The sequence below is a fragment of the Culex pipiens genome, chromosome 1, assembly GCF_016801865.2.
Source record: "Culex pipiens pallens isolate TS chromosome 1, TS_CPP_V2, whole genome shotgun sequence".
In the NCBI taxonomy this organism is placed as follows: domain Eukaryota; kingdom Metazoa; phylum Arthropoda; class Insecta; order Diptera; family Culicidae; genus Culex; species Culex pipiens.
The window spans coordinates 51,324,914-51,343,595 of record NC_068937.1 but is presented as its reverse complement, the minus strand read 5'-3'; the positions used below and the strand labels follow the sequence as shown (position 1 = coordinate 51,343,595).

At 49.1% G+C, this 18,682-nt stretch overlaps 3 protein-coding genes across 4 annotated transcripts; 1 reads left to right on the top strand and 2 right to left on the bottom strand.

Moving 5' to 3' along the window:
- Window positions 1-5,633: 5,633 nt before the first annotated feature.
- On the top strand, window positions 5,634-6,434 carry LOC120413510 (uncharacterized). The gene is made up of 2 exons (XM_039574371.2): window positions 5,634-6,020; window positions 6,076-6,434. The coding sequence occupies exons 1-2, from the start codon at window positions 5,737-5,739 to the stop codon at window positions 6,398-6,400; spliced, it is 609 nt and encodes a 202-aa protein (XP_039430305.1). The 5' UTR covers window positions 5,634-5,736; the 3' UTR covers window positions 6,401-6,434.
- Window positions 6,435-6,438: 4 nt separating this feature from the next.
- LOC120413502 (uncharacterized) lies at window positions 6,439-9,004 on the bottom strand. Of its 2 annotated transcripts, XM_052706403.1 has the most exons (2): window positions 8,593-9,004; window positions 6,440-8,532 (listed from the first exon to the last, which is right to left on the bottom strand). In XM_052706403.1, exon 2 carries the CDS (start codon window positions 8,342-8,344, stop codon window positions 6,683-6,685), a length of 1,662 nt encoding a protein of 553 aa, XP_052562363.1. In that variant the 5' UTR covers window positions 8,345-8,532; window positions 8,593-9,004; the 3' UTR covers window positions 6,440-6,682. The 2 variants fall into 2 exon arrangements, with proteins under 2 accessions (XP_039430296.1, XP_052562363.1); XM_039574362.2 differs by having other exon boundaries at window positions 6,439-9,004.
- Window positions 9,005-13,713: 4,709 nt separating this feature from the next.
- On the bottom strand, window positions 13,714-16,117 carry LOC120412905 (uncharacterized). The gene is made up of 2 exons (XM_039573542.2): window positions 14,701-16,117; window positions 13,714-14,638 (listed from the first exon to the last, which is right to left on the bottom strand). Exons 1-2 carry the CDS (start codon window positions 16,065-16,067, stop codon window positions 14,155-14,157), a joined length of 1,851 nt encoding a protein of 616 aa, XP_039429476.1. The 5' UTR covers window positions 16,068-16,117; the 3' UTR covers window positions 13,714-14,154.
- Between the last annotated feature and the right edge of the window lie 2,565 nt (window positions 16,118-18,682).

The following is an 18,682-nucleotide window of genomic DNA, read 5'->3' as shown; positions in this document are numbered from 1 at the left end:
TCGTTGTGCAACCTGCGGAGGTGAGCACAAAACTCAAGCTTGCAGCACAATCAACGAGAACATCGAAGCCAAATGCTTCAATTGCGGTGGCGACCATTCGACCAAGAATCGAAGCTGCCCAAAACGCGCTGAGTTTGTAAAAATTCGGCAGCAAACGCCACTAGCATTCACAGACGTGGATTTTCCTGCATTGGCGTCACCAGGAGCGGGGTCTGCTCGAGTTGTTCCAAACCTGCAGCCATTGCCGTTGAATCAGCGGCAAAGAGTTGCAGAGAATACAACACCTCCAGGCTTCAGTCAGCAACCGAGGGAAAACCAACCAACATCAACGGGTGAAGGCAGTAGTGACCTGTTTTCACCACAAGAACTTTTGAACATTTTCATCGAGATGACAACAACACTGCGTGGTTGCAAAACTCGCCAGGAGTAAGTGAGAACGCTTGGAGGATTTTATCTTAAAATACAGTTCGTAGTTGACTCGTTCTAATGATTTTGAATATTTAAATTATTTTGTTTAGTTTTAAGTTAGGATTAGTTGTTAACGTGATTTTTTCCTTTTTTTATCCAAATGTATTCTATTCAGTGCAGAAATGTAAAACAATTTGAAGTTAATAAATGAATGTGAACAGTTAATAATAAAACGAAAAGCACAAAAAAGATGAAGAGCACTAAGCAACTTGTAAATTAAAAGAAATGTAATTATTATAAGAAAGTTCAATAAAGACATACACTCAAACCCCGATGGTTTGACACCAACTGTTGTCAAACGAACGGGATCACTTTTTAGTTTGAGGGGTGCCCTTTTACTATTAGAGTGTAAACAACGACTGTCCTATCCCTCGACCGTTGTCGCCACTTTGACAGTTGTGCTTCCTTTCTTGCTTGCGAGCAACAACGCCTTCTGCGTTTTGCCACTTCCGTTTCTCACTCTCAAAGTTGATCTCGAACTGTAAACCTCGCGCTCGAATCGAAATACATTTAATTCGTTTGTTAAACTCATTTCTCGCGTTTTGTTTCCGTTGAACTGTGCAACCCGAATAGGTTGTGGGCCCACAGTAGTGAAGATTTGAGTTTTCCGCGAGTAAAAGTCGGGAAAAGTCGTTTTTTTTCTGATCGGACTTTGTGCGTCGCGTGCATCAGTGAAAAACAAGATGGCGGACGCGAAGGTGCAGGTGGAAAAGTTGAACGACGAGAATTACGTGATGTGGAAGTTCAAGATGGAACTTCTGCTCTTCAAGGAAGGCCTGACCGCAACGGTGACGGAGGATAAACCGGCCACTTCGGATGCAGCCTGGCTCAAAAAGGACGGAGATGCCAGGGTGGCGATCGGGCTGGCCGTTGAGAACGATCAACTCGTCCACATTTGTCGGAAGACGACGTCGAAAGAGATGTGGGACGCGTTGAAGGAAATCCACGGGGAGTCGAACTACAGCAACACACTGCACGTTTTGCGGAAGTTGTGTTCGTTGCGGCTCAGAGAAGGCGGCAACCTCCCAGAGCACCTCAAGGAGATGACGGCGATGGCAAACCATCTGGAGATGAACGGCGAAGGCTTGAAGGAGACAACGTTCGTGGGGCTCATCATCTCGAGCCTGCCGCCGTCGTACGGGAGCTTGATCAACGTGATCGAAAATCTCCCGAAGGCGGAGATCAAGTTGGATAACATCAAGGGCAAGCTCCGGGATGAATGGCGACGCCGTCGGGATTGCTCGGAAGACGAGCAGCTGCACGAGAAGGCGCTCAAGAGCTCGGTGGGTGGCAGTTCCAAGGCGACCGACAAGAAGAAAACGAAGAAGGCCGGTGCGTGCCACAACTGTGGGGTTGTCGGTCACTGGAAACGCGATTGCCCGAAGCTGTCCAAGGCAACGTCGGGTTCACCGAAGGCGAATCTGGCAGTGGAGCGACCAGCTGAGATGGAGATGTGTCTGGCCGTAAGTGGAGAGTGTAGCCCAAACCGGTGGTACTTGGACTCCGGTGCTACTTCCCACATGACGTCCAACACATCGCTCTTGACCAACGTGGACGCCTCGAAGCAGCCGGGCATTTGTCTGGCGGATGGAACCAGGATCAAATCCAGCGGCGCGGGCACTGGGAAGCTGATCTCCGTGACGGGCAGTGGAATCCGGATGTCGGTCACCCTGGCCGATGTGTACCACGTGCCGTCTCTCGCCGGGAATCTCCTCTCGGTCAGCCGGATGTGTGATTTGGGCTACGCCGTGTGTTTCGACAAAGCTGGCTGTAAAGTGATGCGGGGCGAAGAAGTTGTGCTAGTGGGGGAGAGAAGCGGCGGCTTGTACCGGCTGAAGGAATACCCCGAGCGTGCCCTGGTCTCGAAGGCGGAGCATCCAGCGTTGTGTGAGCACATGTGGCATCGGCGCCTGGGTCACCGAGATCCCGATGCGGTGTCGAAGATTGTGCGAGAAGATCTGGGCTTCGGCCTGAAGATGGAAAAGTGCGCCGTAAAGTGTGTTTGTGAAGTGTGCCTGAAGGGAAAAATGAGTCGTGACAGTTTTCCGAAGCAGTCGCAGAGCAAATCCAGCGCCGTTGGGGATCTGATTCACACCGATGTGGGTGGCCCCATGGAGGAGGCCACGCCAAGTGGCAACAGGTTCTACGTGATTTTTGTGGACGACTACAGCTGCTACACCGTGCTGTGCCTGTTGAAGAAGAAGTCGGAAGTGGGAGAGAAGATCCGGGAGTACTGCAGCCTGATGAAAAATCAGTTCGGGTACTACCCAAAAGTGATCCGTTCGGACGGCGGAGGGGAATATTCAAGTGCAACGCTGAAGAAGTACCTGGCCGAGAACGGTGTTGTGCTGCAACAGACGGCGCCGTATTCGCCGCAACAGAACGGCAAGGCGGAGCGAAAGAACCGCTACGTGGTGGAGATGGCGCGCTGTCTGCTGGTGGAGTCGAACTTGGGGAAGAAGTACTGGGGCGAGGCGATCAGCACTGCCAACTACCTGCAGAATCGCTTGCCTACTTCGACCGTGGAGAGAACGCCTTACGAGCTGTGGCACGGAAAGAAGCCATCCTACACCCATCTGCGTGTGTTCGGTTCGGAAGCCTACGTCCACGTACCCAAGGAGAAACGCCGAAAACTGGACGCCAAGGCCGTGAAGATGACTTTCGTCGGCTACGCGGAGGGGCGTAAAGCCTACCGTTTTCTGCATCCGGATGCCGACTGGATCGTCATTAGCCGCGATGCCAAGTTCCTGGAGAGCACCGGTGAGGAGGCAGTACAAGACAGCGGCGACCTGTTCGCGGACGAGGCAGAGCCTGATACGGCCAAGAAACCGGACACGTTTGACGTGCCGATCAGCGGCGGAGAGCAGCGCAATCGCGAACCCGCGGTTGCTGGCCCGAGTGCAGAAACGACCGAAGACGACGTGGAGCAACTAGAGCCAGACGTGGAGCAGATAGAGCTGGATGGGGACACGACCGACGAAACAAGAAGTTCGGAACTGGAGACGTCCGTGTATGAAAACGCGTCGGAGGGAGATTTGTCTTTCCACGGGTTCCCTCTCGACGAGATTGCGCGGCGCTCGCTGCGGTCGACAAAGGGTGTGCCACCAGTCCGTTTTGACGAAGCTTTCGTGGTTGCTGCGTCTCCCACGAACGACGAAAACGGAACCTGGGACCTGGTGCCGCTGCCGCCTGGCCGCAAACCCGTAGGAGCTGTGAAGCACCGGAAGCTGTCTTCGCTGCTTGGACTTGCAGCGCACGGCAGTGGTCGTTGAGGAGGAGTATTAGAGTGTAAACAACGACTGTCCTATCCCTCGACCGTTGTCGCCACTTTGACAGTTGTGCTTCCTTTCTTGCTTGCGAGCAACAACGCCTTCTGCGTTTTGCCACTTCCGTTTCTCACTCTCAAAGTTGATCTCGAACTGTAAACCTCGCGCTCTAATCGAAATACATTAATTCGTTTGTAAAACTCATTTCTCACGTTTGTTTCCTTTGAACTGTGCAACCCGAATAGGTTCCACCCATTTTTGTGAGAACATCGTCATCGGAATCGGTGCGAAAGTGGCTGACCGGGTTTATTAAATCTGGTGCTTTACGAGCTTCCATTCGCTTGTGTGCTGATGGACTCAAATTCTGCTACCTACCTGAAAGGATTACAACTACGTTCGGGATTTCCTCAACAACACCAAGATTGAATACTACAGCCATGGCGATCTAGGTAAACGCCCCATGAAGCTCAAAACTCTTAAGTTGAACGTGATCGAAATGTTCAAGATGACGAGACACAACAAGGACATCAAGTATCGTGATCAACTGTACCTGGTTCATCGCGAGGAAGGATCGACAACGCCGTCTGAGCTGAAAGCAGTTCGGACAATGTTCAACATCATCGTGACATGGGAACGTTATCGTCCAGTGTACCGTGACGTGACTCAATGTTCGAACCGCTTGCAGTTTGGACATGGTGGGAGGAACTGTTTCATCAAGAGTCGTTGTGCAATCTGCGGAAGTGAGCACAAAACTCAAGCTTGCAACACAATCAACGAAAACATCGAAGCCAAATGCTTCAATTGCGGTGGCGACCATTCGACCAAGAATCGGAGCTGCCCAAAACGAGCTGAGTTTGTAAAAATTCGGCAGCAAGCGACGACGAGGCACCAACCGAATCGTCGCAAACGCCACTAGCATTCACAGACGTGGATTTTCCTGCATTGGCGTCACCAGGAGCGGGGTCTGCTCGAGTTGTTCCAAACCTGCAGCCATTGCCGTTGAATCAGCGGCAAAGAGTTGCAGAGAATACAACACCTCCAGGCTTCAGTCAGCAACCGAGGGAAAACCAACCAACATCAACGGGTGAAGGCAGTAGTGACCTGTTTTCACCACAAGAACTTTTGAACATTTTCATCGAGATGGCAACAACACTGCGTGGTTGCAAAACTCGCCAGGAATAAGTGAGAACGCTTGGAGGATTTATCTTAAAATACAGTTCGTAGTTGACTCGTTCTAATGATTTTGAATATTTAAATGATTTTGTTTAGTTTTAAGTTAGGATTAATTGTTAACGTGATTTTTTCCTTTTTTTTATCCAAATGTATTCTATTCAGTGCAGAAATGTAAAACAATTTGAAGTTAATAAATGCATGTGAATGTTCAGTTAATAATAAAACGAAAAGCACAAAAAAGATGAAGAGCACTAAGCACTTGTAAATTAAAAGAAATGTAATTATTATAAGAAAGTTCAATAAAGACATACACTCAAACCCCGATGGTTTGACACCAACTGTTGTCAAACGAACGGGATCACTTTTTAGTTTGACACCCCTTTTACACGGAGTTCACGCACACTATCAAACATTTGTTTTGATAGTGTGCGTGAGCGCCGTGTAAAAAGTGGCAGTTCGTCACTTTTTAGTTTGACTTTGACCAACCAACGGGGTACAAACTAAAAAAGTGTCAAACGAAAAAGTTACCAACCACCGGGGGTTGAGTGTATTTAATTTAAAAAAAAAAACAATCAATCTCTGTACAAAAAACAAAACCTTTGCACAAAATCTATATAATCATTTATAATCATTGAGCATAAAATTGTTTAAAAGACTTTAAAAGACATTAGATTTTCTTGAACGTACAAGCCATCATTGTTCAGCTCCGCTCACACTCCGCAAAACATGAAGTCTGTGCCGCATGCATGTTAGCAAAACAAAACAAAAACAGTCCACAAGCTTTGCAGTCCACAACAAAATTATAATTTAAATATTTTATTTTCGCAAAATGCCTCAACTAGAAGATGAGGCCACTCAGGAAAAAATCGCTCAGGAGAAGCTCAAGCGCTTCTGCGACTCACTCCGGACGCTGTACCGCCAGATCAAACAGCTGATCGGCCCGGAGCGCGCCAACGTGGACAAGACCCTGGCAAAGGCGGCTCGGTACGAGCAGTTGGTAAAGTCGGATGTCGGCGGCAGCGGAAGCGTCTATCCGGCTGAACTGGTTGAGGACGTCAAGGCGGAGTGCCTTCACGAGATCAACGCGAGGTTGATCGGAACGGGTCAAGTGGTGTAATTTGCAGAAACCTTGGAAGCTTCTGAAGGATTAATGGCTTTTTTTTTGTAGAAATGAGCTGATTGAGCAAAACTCGACCGTTTTGTCAAACTACCAGGAGTTGGAAGGGGCATCCCGAAGCTTAAACTGGCAACGCAGCGGTGCTATTCTTCTGGGAACCGAACATCAGAAGCCGCTTGAGTTCTACCTGCGGGAGGGATTTCGGATTGTTAACAAGATGAATCTACTGGTGACAAGGTACAAGCACACCTTCAAAGTCGTTGAAGTGCAGCAAGCTGACTCCATTCAACGATTTCGGGATTGCTTGAAGCTGCCGGATGAGCTGGACCTGTGTGTGCAGGAGTTTGTTTCATTCACTGTATTTATGCTGAAATAAAATAAAAATGTTTTCAAAACTGTTGACTAACGTGCCGCTGTAAGCAAAGTTTATGCCCATCAATTTCCCAATTATGAAAAACAACCAGTGCAAGCTGTTGTTACAAAGCACGCTTCTTTTACAATGTCGACATTCACGGGTGCCAGTAGCTAATGCAATGATTTGAAGTCAATTTAAACCTTCCTTATCTGTTTGGAACATCAAAAGCATTAGTGATGGCACGCGACTGCATTGTGCGGGTCACGTCTCTCTTAATAGATGTCTACCATGCATCACACACAGTTACTCAATGCGTTCAAAGACCATTCTGAGCCAGTGAAATCTTGTGGAAGCAAGTTCCAGTGCGAATATCCCTGCGGATAGCGCGAGTAACCAAACCAAGGCTTGATAACAGCCCGCGAGATGTTCGTTTGTCAGTACTTTCGGCGAGTGCTGGTGGTTACGGGCTTTCTGGGTCCGCTTGGTCCTCTTGTAGAACCGATAGCCAACGTACTGGTGCATCCAATAGCCGAGCAGTCCGGACACCTTGATGTTTTCGATTTGAAGATTCACCGGATGCGTCAGGCAGTTCCGCTTGGGGAAGTACAGGCAGATCGGTTGCTGAAGAAGAACATCATCCGCCAGGTGGACAACTCCTTCCCGGAAGTACCTCTCGTTGTACCACGCGATATAGTCATGCGTTGCGAGCACTGCGGCGTTCAGCCGACCACGTTTGAGATTGTGAAAGATTTCAGCAGGTGGATTGTCTTCGAGGGGTTGAGTTCGCCTCAGAACTTGAGGGTACGCGGTGAGAAACGCCTTGAACGTGTCCGAGATGAGATACGGGATTCCCTCGGACTCCAGATGTTCGATTGAGCTGATGTGGCTGAAGGTTTTATTCTGCTGGAGGAACTCGTAGAGAGATCCGGTGTAGAGCGAACGCATTACGAACGAGTAGTACATCCACATAAACAATAGGGTTCTGGCGAAGTTCCTAGCTGGCGTACGAACCAGGGCTCCGCCAAAGAACGAATTGAGCATGTTTATCAACGGGCTCCCGGTTCTTCTACCGTAGGTAAAGTTCCGTATACTGTTTGGATAGAATCGTAGCACGACGATGCAAAGACAGCCAAGTAGAAGGTACAGAGCAATCATAAGCCAAGTAATCAAGGTGAAGGGCCGGAACAGTTTCTCGAAGGCCGTGTATGGACGTCCGGGAGGGACGGCAAGCATAAGACTCACAACGTGGTAAGTAACAGACGGCTCCATCAGAGCAACGCGTTCTTCTCTCACTGAATATCCACCGACGGACAGGTTGACCTCCAAATTTACGATCATTTTGAACGCACCGGACAAAGCTGTGTTGTTCTCTATGACTCCCCATTGCGGGTTACCTTCCGGAACCACCAATTCCACGGAGAAGTTGAACTTGCGCGCAATCGTATCGATCAAAAAACCCTCATATCCAATCAAACGAAGTTCCCCAGAGCATGAATTCCTCGCTATCATGGTAAATGGTGGGTAGTCGAAGCTAGCTATCCTCATAGGACATCCGTACAGATTTTCCAACTTGTTTGGAAACAGGTTTATATTGTCCCAACCACTATCCCAACGATCCACCAGCACAGGTTCAGTGTACTCGCAGTGATCAGCGCTATATGGAAAGTACGAGTACATCAGAATCTCGCCGTACTGCTTCGTTATCACGAGCACGTTGACAATGTTGTTGGACCAAAGCGTTGAGAACATGGAATGCAGAGTCACCTTCTCGACGCGATCCGCGCTAGTCATCACGAACAGGAACCGTCCGCCGAACTCATTCCGATCCGGATCGATCTGTTTAATCACCGTTTGGAACGCCAAGTATCCGTCGATGAGCAGAAGATTGTAGAAGCAAGGTCGTTGAGACAGGCCCGATGTTGTTGTGGGGAACATGAAGGCAATCGAGGTTGACGTTTGGGCCATCACCCGGTCGAGGATATCCGAATGAAGTTGTTCCAGGTCGAATCCGGTCCGAGCGGATCGAAGAACGATCACGGCGGAATGATTTGATACAAAGTATTCGCTCAAAATCGACTTAACGGCTTCCTGGAGGTCATCCTGTGGAAATGCTAGATCGTTCAGACGCAGCGGAACACTTGAGTCGAGCACCGCTGCCAGATACAGAATAACCGTTAGGGAACTCATACTTAGATTACTGGACTTCATCTAACCTTTTATAGTTTTCCGGACTCACGAAAAACAACAAATAACTGCCATCAGTGTCAAAGAACTGTTGAATCATGAAACACATTATTTATTGAAAAACTACCTTGATCCAACTTTGTGGTTGATGCCTTCCTCACTCCTAACCAAAAATGAATCACATAAAAGAAATCGTTTTAGTCTGAATAATTAACTTGATGAAAACCTTTTATGAAAACACCTTAGTTTTATCACGCTTGGCCATTAGAAAGATAAGGTCCGGCCTAAAACAGTACAGTGGTCAAAGCTTGAAACAGGGTTGTCAGATATTCAATTTTTACACTCGTTTGGAGGGTCTTTAGACTACCTATCCATCGATCCGGTCAATTTTTTTTATATAGATTAGTTAATTAATATCACTTAAGCTTTTAATCGTTTTTTGACCATTTATCTGACATCCGAATAAGCAAAAGCATATTTTTATACATATCCTTTGAACAACTTTCGAACCCTAAAAAAATCAATGGCGACGTATGTATTCGGGTTGCACAGTTCAACGGAAAACAAACGCGAGAAATGAGTTTAACAAACGAATTTAGTGTATTTCGATTAAGCGCGAGGTTTACAGTTCGAGATCAACTTTGAGAGTGAGAAACGGAAGTGGCAAAACGCAGAAGGCGTTGTTGCTCGCAAGCAAGAAAGGAAGCACAACTGTCAAAGTTGCGACAACGGTCGAGGGATAGGACAGTCGTTGTTTACACTCTAATACTCCTCCTCAACGACCACTGCTGTGCGCTGCAAGTCCAAGCAGCGAAGACAGCTTCCGGTGCTTCACGGCTCCTACGGGTTTGGTGAGCACGTCCGCAATCATGTCCTCGGTCGGACAGTACTCCAGCTGTAGCACCTTCCGTTCACAGAGTTCCTTCACGTAGCAGTGCTTGGTATCTACGTGCTTGGAACGCCGCGTTGTTCTTTCTGCTGCAACAAATTTGATGCAACTTTGGTTGTCCTCCTTGATGGTCAACGGTTTCTGCTCCGGTTCGCCGAAGTCTTCCATCAGGGTCAGCAGCCAGACTGCTTCTTGGGATGTGTCGCAAAGAGCGACGAACTCCGATTCCATGGACGACAGAGTCACGCACTGCTGGAGACGGCTCGCCCAGGAAACAGCTCCTCCGGAGTAGAGGAAGACGGATCCGGTCGTAGATTTTCTGGTCTTCAAATCGCCGGCCCAATCCGCGTCGGAGTAGCCGACCAATTCTCCGTCTGGATCGTCGTAGCGGAGCTGCCAGGATTTCGTGGCTTTGAGGTAGCGGACCACTCGTTTGGCCGCCGCCATGTCCGCCTGCGTGGGCGCCGTGACACTCCGTCCGAGTATCGAGGCACTTACTGCTATGTCCGGTCTGGCACAAACCGCCACATAGAGGAGCGCGCCGACGAGACTCCGGTACTCCGTGCTGTTCTCAAGTTGACGACTTTCTTCTACGGTCTTGGTGAATCCTTCGTCCATTGGAGATTTGGCACCTTTGGCATCCGAGAGTCCGAAACGTTCAGCTATACGGTCGATATAGCCTTCGAGGGAAATGCCGTACTTCCCATCGTTGCACTTGACCTCCAGCCCCAGGAAATAGTTAGCTGGGCCAAGGTCAGTCATCTTGAACTCCTTCTTGAGCAACGAATAGATCTTCTCGATTTCGCCCCCAGACTTGCAGCCGACCAAGATGTCGTCAACGTAGACTAACAGGTAGATGCGCTTACCTTCGACGACCTTCACGTAGAGACAGGGGTCTGCGGTGCTCTGCTCGAACTCCAGCTGATCGAGGACCGTGTGCAGACGCTGGTTCCAGCAACGAGCCGACTGTTTAAGCCCGTAAATGCTCCTCATCAAACGGCACACCAGGTCCTCCTTGCCTTGCTCTTCGAATCCGGCGGGCTGCTTCATGTACAGTTCCTCTTGCAGCACCCCGTTCAAGTACGCCGTCTTGACGTCGAAGTGTCGCAGCTGCAAGTTGTGTTTGCTCGCGACGGCCAGTAGCATCCGCAGCGTTGTTTGCTTGATAACTGGCGCAAACACTTCATCGTAGTCCTGTCCGAACTTTTGGCAGTAGCCCTGGGCTACCAGACGAGCTTTGTACTTGATGGCCTCGCCCGCGGCGTTCCTCTTGATCTTGTACACCCAGCGACAGCCGACGGGTTTGCGGCCAGGCGGCAGCGGCACCAGCTCCCAGGTTCCGTTTTCGGCGTGTGACTGCAGCTCTTCTTCCATGGCACTTTTCCACTCAACACTTTGGTCACACCGCAACGCCTCCCGCACACTGGTTGGTTCCGCTTCGTCGTTCGTGGGGGACGCAGCAACCACGAAAGCTTCGTCAAAACGGACTGGTGGCACACCCTTTGTCGACCGCAGCGAGCGCCGCGCAATCTCGTCGAGAGGGAACCCGTGAAAAGACAAATCTCCCTCCGACGCGTTTTCGTACACGGACGTCTCCAGTTCGGAACTTCCTGTTTCGTCGGTCGTGTCCCCGTCCAGCTCAATCTGCTCCACGTCTGGCTCTAGTTGCTCCACGTCGTCTTCGGTCGTTTCTGCACTCGGGCCAGCAACCGCGGGCTCGGGATCGCGCTGCTCTCCACCGCTGATCGGCACGTCAAACGTTTCCGGTTTCTTGGCCGCATTAGGCTCTGCCTCGTCCGCGAACAGGTCGCCGCTGTCTTGTACTGCCTCCTCACCGGTGCTCTCCAGAAACTTGGCATCGCGGCTAATGACGATCCAGTCGGCATCCGGATGCAGAAAACGGTATGCTTTACGCCCCTCCGCGTAGCCGACGAAAGTCATCTTCACGGCCTTGGCGTCCAGTTTACGGCGTTTCTCCTTGGGTACGTGGACGTAGGCTTCCGAACCGAACACACGCAGATGGGTGTAGGATGGCTTCTTTCCGTGCCACAGCTCGTAAGGCGTTCTCTCCACGGTCGAAGTAGGCAAGCGATTCTGCAGGTAGTTGGCAGTGCTGATCGCCTCGCCCCAGTACTTCTTCCCCAAGTTCGACTCCACCAGCAGACAGCGCGCCATCTCCACCACGTAGCGGTTCTTTCGCTCCGCCTTGCCGTTCTGTTGCGGCGAATACGGCGCCGTCTGTTGCAGTACAACACCGTTCTCGGCCAGGTACTTCTTCAGCGTTGCACTTGAATATTCCCCTCCGCCGTCCGAACGGATCACTTTTGGGTAGTACCCGAACTGATTTTTCATCAGGCTGCAGTACTCCCGGATCTTCGCTTCCACTTCCGACTTCTTCTTCAACAGGCACAGCACGGTGTAGCAGCTGTAGTCGTCCACAAAAATCACGTAGAACCTGTTGCCACTTGGCGTGGCCTCCTCCATGGGGCCACCCACATCGGTGTGAATCAGATCCCCAACGGCGCTGGATTTGCTCTGCGACTGCTTCGGAAAACTGTCACGACTCATTTTTCCCTTCAGGCACACTTCACAAACACACTTTACGGCGCACTTTTCCATCTTCAGGCCGAAGCCCAGATCTTCTCGCACAATCTTCGACACCGCATCGGGGTCTCGGTGACCCAGGCGCCGATGCCACATGTGCTCACACAACGCTGGATGTTCCGCCTTCGAGACCAAAGCGCGCTCGGGGTATTCCTTCAGCCGGTACAAGCCGCCGCTTCTCTCCCCCACTAGCACAACTTCTTCGCCCCGCATCACTTTACAGCCAGCTTTGTCGAAACACACGGCGTAGCCCAAATCACACATCCGGCTGACCGAGAGGAGATTCCCGGCGAGAGACGGCACGTGGTACAAATCGGCCAAGGTGACCGACATCCGGATTCCACTGCCCGTCACGGAGATCAGCTTCCCAGTGCCCGCGCCGCTGGATTTGATCCTGGTTCCATCCGCCAGACAAATGTCCGGCTGCTTCGAGGCGTCCACGTTGTTCAAGAGCGATGTGTTGGACGTCATGTGGGAAGTAGCACCGGAGTCCAAGTACCACCGGTTTGGGCTACACTCTCCACTTACGGCCAGACACATCTCCATCCCAGCTGGTCGCTCCACTGCCAGATTCGCCTTCGGTGAACCCGACGTTGCCTTGGACAGCTTCGGGCAATCGCGTTTCCAGTGGCCGACAGCCCCACAGTTGTGGCACGCACCGGCCTTCTTCGTTTTCTTCTTGTCGGTCGCCTTGGAACTGCCACCAACCGAGCTCTTGAGCGCCTTCTCGTGCAGCTGCTCGTCTTCCGAGCAATCCCGACGGCGTCGCCATTCATCCCGGAGCTTGCCCTTGATGTTGTCCAACTTGATCTCCGCCTTCGGGAGATTTTCGATCACGTTGATCAAGCTCCCGTACGACGGCGGCAGGCTCGAGATGATGAGCCCCACGAACGTTGTCTCCTTCAAGCCTTCGCCGTTCATCTCCAGATGGTTTGCCATCGCCGTCATCTCCTTGAGGTGCTCCGGGAGGTTGCCGCCTTCTCTGAGCCGCAACGAACACAACTTCCGCAAAACGTGCAGTGTGTTGCTGTAGTTCGACTCCCCGTGGATTTCCTTCAACGCGTCCCACATCTCTTTCGACGTCGTCTTCCGACAAATGTGGACGAGTTGATCGTTCTCCACGGCCAGCCCGATCGCCACCCTGGCATCTCCGTCCTTTTTGAGCCAGGCTGCATCCGGAGTGGCCGGTTTGTCCTCCGTCACCGTTGCGGTCAGGCCTTCCTTGAAGAGCAGAAGTTCCATCTTGAACTTCCACATCACGTAATTCTCGTCGTTCAACTTTTCCACCTGCCCCTTTGCGTCCGCCATCTTGTTTTTCACTGATGCACGCGACGCACAAAGTCCGATCAGAAAAAAAACGACTTTTCCCGACTTTTACTCGCGGAAAACTCAAATCTTCACCACTGTGGGCCCACAACCTATTCGGGTTGCACAGTTCAACGGAAAACAAACGCGAGAAATGAGTTTAACAAACGAATTTAGTGTATTTCGATTAAGCGCGAGGTTTACAGTTCGAGATCAACTTTGAGAGTGAGAAACGGAAGTGGCAAAACGCAGAAGGCGTTGTTGCTCGCAAGCAAGAAAGGAAGCACAACTGTCAAAGTTGCGACAACGGTCGAGGGATAGGACAGTCGTTGTTTACACTCTAATAGTATGCTGCCACTCAAAGCTAATCCGTCCATATGTAATTTCGTCAACTTTGAAGTAATGATGCAGTTTGGTTCGAAATCATGTAAACTATCAGAAAAGCCAATAAAATTTAGTGCTTTGTTCTAGAAAACCGGAGAAAATCCACTTTTTTGTGAAATTCTAACACGTAGCCTTATGGGCGGGACAAAATTGACATGCGTTTTTCTCTGCTTGCTGTTTTTACATACGGGACGGACTCGATTAGAGCGGCAGTATGGGACCTTAAAAAAAGTCGAATGCATCTGGTTTGACGGAAATCGGTTCAGCTAGTGCTGAAAAAGCTGAGTAACAAATTGGTCACATACGTACACAAAGACATTTGTTCAGTTTTAGATTGTGAGTCGATAATTAAAAAAAAGTTCATTTTCCAAACAGGTGAGGAAGGCAAAACGAAACATAACTTCTCACTCTAAAGCCACTTCTGCAAGCATTTTCGTTTTTGCTTCCTCGGAAAATACTTAACCAAAGCCAACTCCCCCAAAAACACAAGAATACTAACTATCATCATAACCCCGCACAGCTCAAACGTTCCCACCAGATGGCCAAGGCTAAGCGGTTTCGGCCCAGCTGATCCATCGATCTGTTCCGTAAAGTCGTAGTCACCGTATCGTTGTACCCAGTAGTCCATCAGCCCGGCCGCTAGAAACCTCCGAATCTGCCGATTAAACTGCCGCGTCAGCATCGACTTCTTCGGGTAGTAGATGGCGATCGTAAACACAGCGATACTTTCCTTGGCAATCCGGACGAAACCGCCGGGACGTCTTCGGTACTGTCGGTTGTGGTACGCCACGTGATCGAGGCCGCTCATCATTACGTCCGGACTGTCCTGGTGTTGAGTCATCCACATCAAACGGGCCGCTAGGTTGTCCCTTACTGGTGGTAGGAATCGTAGCCTGCATGGTCAAGCGTAGTCTGAAAACTAGTGTAGGTTGAACTCCAAAAAAACCTTACGTACCTTTTCGTTCGTTCCGGAAACGCTTCGTAGTAGCGGGCACCAACGTCAATCACGTGGTAGAGGGCATCAGTTGCGTCGACATCGTTCAGCGTTCGTGACGGTGGTCGTGTCAAGCTAAGCTGTAGATACTTGAAACTAGACCCTTGGTATAATGTTCTTATAACAAATGTGTGCAGAATCCATAGACACAGTAAGGTTCGGGCGAACGTTCCACTAGGGACAACGTGCAAAGCCATTCCGAAGAAACTTAAGTACAGGTTGACGACAGCTGATCCAACGCCTCTACCAAATACGAAGTATTTCACCTGATGATTCATCCGATGCACGACAACTATTGTAATCAGAGCAACGACTAGAACCGAAGCTAGGGCCATCCATACTACCAATCGAAACGGACGAAATAGCTTCTCAAACGATGTATACGGGCGACCTGGAGGTACCGAAATGACCAAAGCCGTCGTGTAATGCACATCTCCCGGCTTCAGAATCTCGTTTCGTGCCGTAGAAATTCCAAGACAAGCTATCCCAAGGTCGACCTCCTCCTCCTGAATCATCTTCATCATTCCAGTACTATTCTTCTTGAAAGCGTATCCCCATTGGGCGTTCCCCGGCGGGACAAGCACTGTAACCTTAAAGTTCAGCTTTTCTCGTATCGCTTCCAGCAAGTCACCCTCGAATCCTCCCAGAACCATCTCCTGACTCGGAAGATATTCCAGAAAGGTGTACGGTCTGGTCTCGAAAGCACCCACCTTTAAGCCGCATCCGTGCAACGTTGAAGTCTTGTCCGGATAAAAGTCATCGATCCAGTGCTCGTCCGGCAGCATTATGAGATTTACAGCAAAACAACTCCCAGGAGCAAACGGAACGTACGTCCACAGCTCGACCTTGCCCTCAAACACACCAACAAAGACTACGTTGACAATTTGCTGTTTCAGCAGATCTTCGAAAATCTGCAGGAGCTCTGCCCGCTTCGGATCGCCACTATGCACGATTAGGTACCGGCCGGAGTAGTCGTAACTGTCGACGTCCAGTGCACCGTACAAGCGTCCAAAGGCTTCGTAGCTGTCAACGAGCCAAACGTGGTGCGTCCACGGTCTACGCAGTGGATTTCTCGAAGGGACATTGAAGCGGATGGTGATCTTCCCGTCCAAAGCGCTTATGATGGAGTTCAGCAGGTCGTCTTGCTGGATTCGCGAGTTGTTACCGGAAACGAAGGCCTGGGACAGCAGTGCTGGAGCAAACGGGTCTTGGTAGTTTTTGAGCAGAATACCAGCTACGGCATTAGCAAGATCCGTGTCTTGAGCTTCCAGTGAAGGAATTGTTAGCACAAATATGAACAGTAAAAGATGCATCGCGGAACTGAACATAGCGCGGTGAAACTAGTTCTATTAAGTCCGTTTTCTACTATAGAAATTCTGATTACCATTTTACAAAACAAAAGAAAACCTTCTAGAGCTTTATTGCTTAGTTTCTTGCGATCAAGGAAGTAATTGCCTAACCAGCAACTAAAGCTGTGAAACCGGAACAAGCTGTTTGGATCAATGTTGTTGTTATTTAATTAGCTTTAGGTGACTTTCAACTACACCTGGTAATTTGTCATGATAGAAGAATAATATTCTTGCTATATTATAATATGTTATATAATTTGAGATGGATAATAGCCCGGGTAAAAAAATAAAAGTTGCTAAAATCAAACATTATATGAGATTGCCTGAAAGAGTACACACAAAAAAATATTACCGTAATGACAAAAGTAACTTACTTTTGAATTAAAAAGTTGTTAAATTTTGCTACATTAAAAGTTTTTTTCTTGTTTTGAAAATGAAAACTTTTACTGCTACAGTTTTTGAAAATCTCATTGCTCACTGATTTAAAAGTTTTTACTTTTAATTCGACTGTAAAATTTCTTTCATTTTGACGTTCTCGTGTAACCGTGTACGCCGAAGTCGCAAATGTAAACAAACACTTTGGTGGGTCCGGTGGTGCTGGTGAGTCTAGGACGCAAAGCAAAGCCGACCGCGGCAGCAGCCAGGACTCGGACACGGAAACCTTCGTGAGCCAAACAGCAGCAGCGGAACGCCTTCGAAGGAGGGTGGTGCAGGAGCGGGACGAGGTCGAGTGCTCGAAAAGGACAAGGCCAGCTTCCTGCAGAGGTAGGAATGTGGATTCGCACCTGTTGTATTGGGTGGTGGTGGCCCAGGATTGGTGGTTGAAGGTCAATTCGCGTGAGGACTGGGCGAGATCATCGAGGAGATGGCGCTGCCGAAGCGTTGCGTGCACAACGAGATTGCGTTGAAGAAGATTAACTTCCGGTTTTTGGACAAGTACGCGAAAGTTTATTTTCACGATGGGCCTCCGACGAAGAGGAGGACGACGAAAAGCTACATAATCGGAGGTGGTCAGCGCAGATGTTGCACTCGGTGCCGGCGGTTTACAGCACCGGTGAGTATTGAGAATGTGTGCAGTGGCTAGCCAACTTCACTTACAGTGAGCCAAAAAAAATCTGTGTCATTCTCGAAGTAGGATTACGTGTTCAAAATAGAACTCCGTTCCGAGGGCCTCATCGACTCCATGTTCCGGATGCGCTTCCAGGATCGGGAACTCCCCATTCAGGCACTTTACTTTCCAGCCGAGAAACGTCGACCACCCTTCCCGAATCAATGGCCAACTCCTCCAAGACTGTCCTGATTGAGGCCGGAAACGTGACCATCGTGTTACACTGCTGTACCGCGTCGAAGCCTCCATCCGGAACCGTCCAGCCTGGGGTGTTCAGAAGTGACCGGTGGCGTACCGTATGAAAACAGAAGCTAGTGGATAAGCGTTAAATACAAAAAAAAATGTTTTTCTAACATACTGTTTAATTTTTTTTTAAATAGATGTAAAAAACCAAGCACATTTTTCTGAAACTATCCCTGTAGTGCTAAATGTTGTGTATTCTTGCCATAAAAGGTTTCTTTTCCAATTAAAAGTAAAATACTTTAACCAATACAACGATTTTGTTCCATAAATGCATGGTAGTATCAAAAACTTTCCAACTTTTAAATTGAAAAGTTTGAACTTTCTACGAATATTCACCAACGCGAACTTTTAATCCAACGAACGATCTTTTTAAATTTAGAGCAAGGGGCAGGAAACTCCGTTGAACTTTACTTATTATATTAATAAGTATACTAACGTTCGTTATTATATTAATACTTTCCCACCCTGAATATATACACCTTTAATAGAAATGTCATAACTGACGTAAAGAAAAGTCAGATTTTTCTTGTTGTTTTTGTTTACCGTTGACCGTCATCGGTCGACCGTTGCCGCTTGCAAGCGGCTTGTCTCACAAGCCAGGTTCCCATCCGATTTCCACCCAGGCTCTTCACGTCGAGAACGGGATGTGGCCAACTTTGAACTCTGTTCCAAGTATCTAACAGGAAATACTCACATATCGTCCAAACTCGCCAACTGGAAGCTGTAACTTTGCCATCTCCGGAGTACATGCGATTGCCGGAAGATGGATTCCGTTGTAGCTGGTTCTGTCCAGAACGGCATGACGGAATTTCTGCCAACCGTACCTCGAACGGCTATAATGTCAGTGCCAAAGGAACAGCCTCATGAGCGCAACAGTAGTAGAAGGAGAATGAGGGTGACATTTTCTGAAGTGTTTTCATGCCAACGCAAGTGCCTGTTTGACGGTGGAAATTCCGTCAATTGAGCCTGGTCGGGCACGGCGGCTAGCTCTAGCCAAACAAAAGTGGCCAGCTAATGTGTCAAGAGTCCGGGTGTATCCCATTTGGCATAATGCCATTTGGCATAATGCCGTTTGGCATAACGCCGTTTGGCATAATGCCGTTTGGCATAATGGACGTTTGGCATAACGGTCATTTGGCATAATGGCCATTTGGCATAATGGTCATTTGGCATAATGATGTTAAAATTTCAAAATAAAGTTAATAATGGAATTGCTTTAAGAAGACCATATTAGGTTGTGATA

Excerpts from the sequence above, each read along its gene's own strand:
- LOC120413510 (XM_039574371.2), top strand. The coding sequence starts at position 5,737 with ATGCCTCAACTAGAAGATGAGGCCACTCAGGAAAAAATCGCTCAGGAG. Across the intron at positions 6,021-6,075 it reads ATCGGAACGGGTCAAGTGGT|AAATGAGCTGATTGAGCAAA; the intron begins GTAATTTGCAGA and ends TTTTTTTTGTAG.
- LOC120413502 (XM_039574362.2), bottom strand. The coding sequence starts at position 8,587 with ATGAAGTCCAGTAATCTAAGTATGAGTTCCCTAACGGTTATTCTGTAT.
- LOC120412905 (XM_039573542.2), bottom strand. The coding sequence starts at position 16,067 with ATGTTCAGTTCCGCGATGCATCTTTTACTGTTCATATTTGTGCTAACA. Across the intron at positions 14,639-14,700 it reads TTTCCGGAACGAACGAAAAG|GCTACGATTCCTACCACCAG; the intron begins GTACGTAAGGTT and ends TTGACCATGCAG.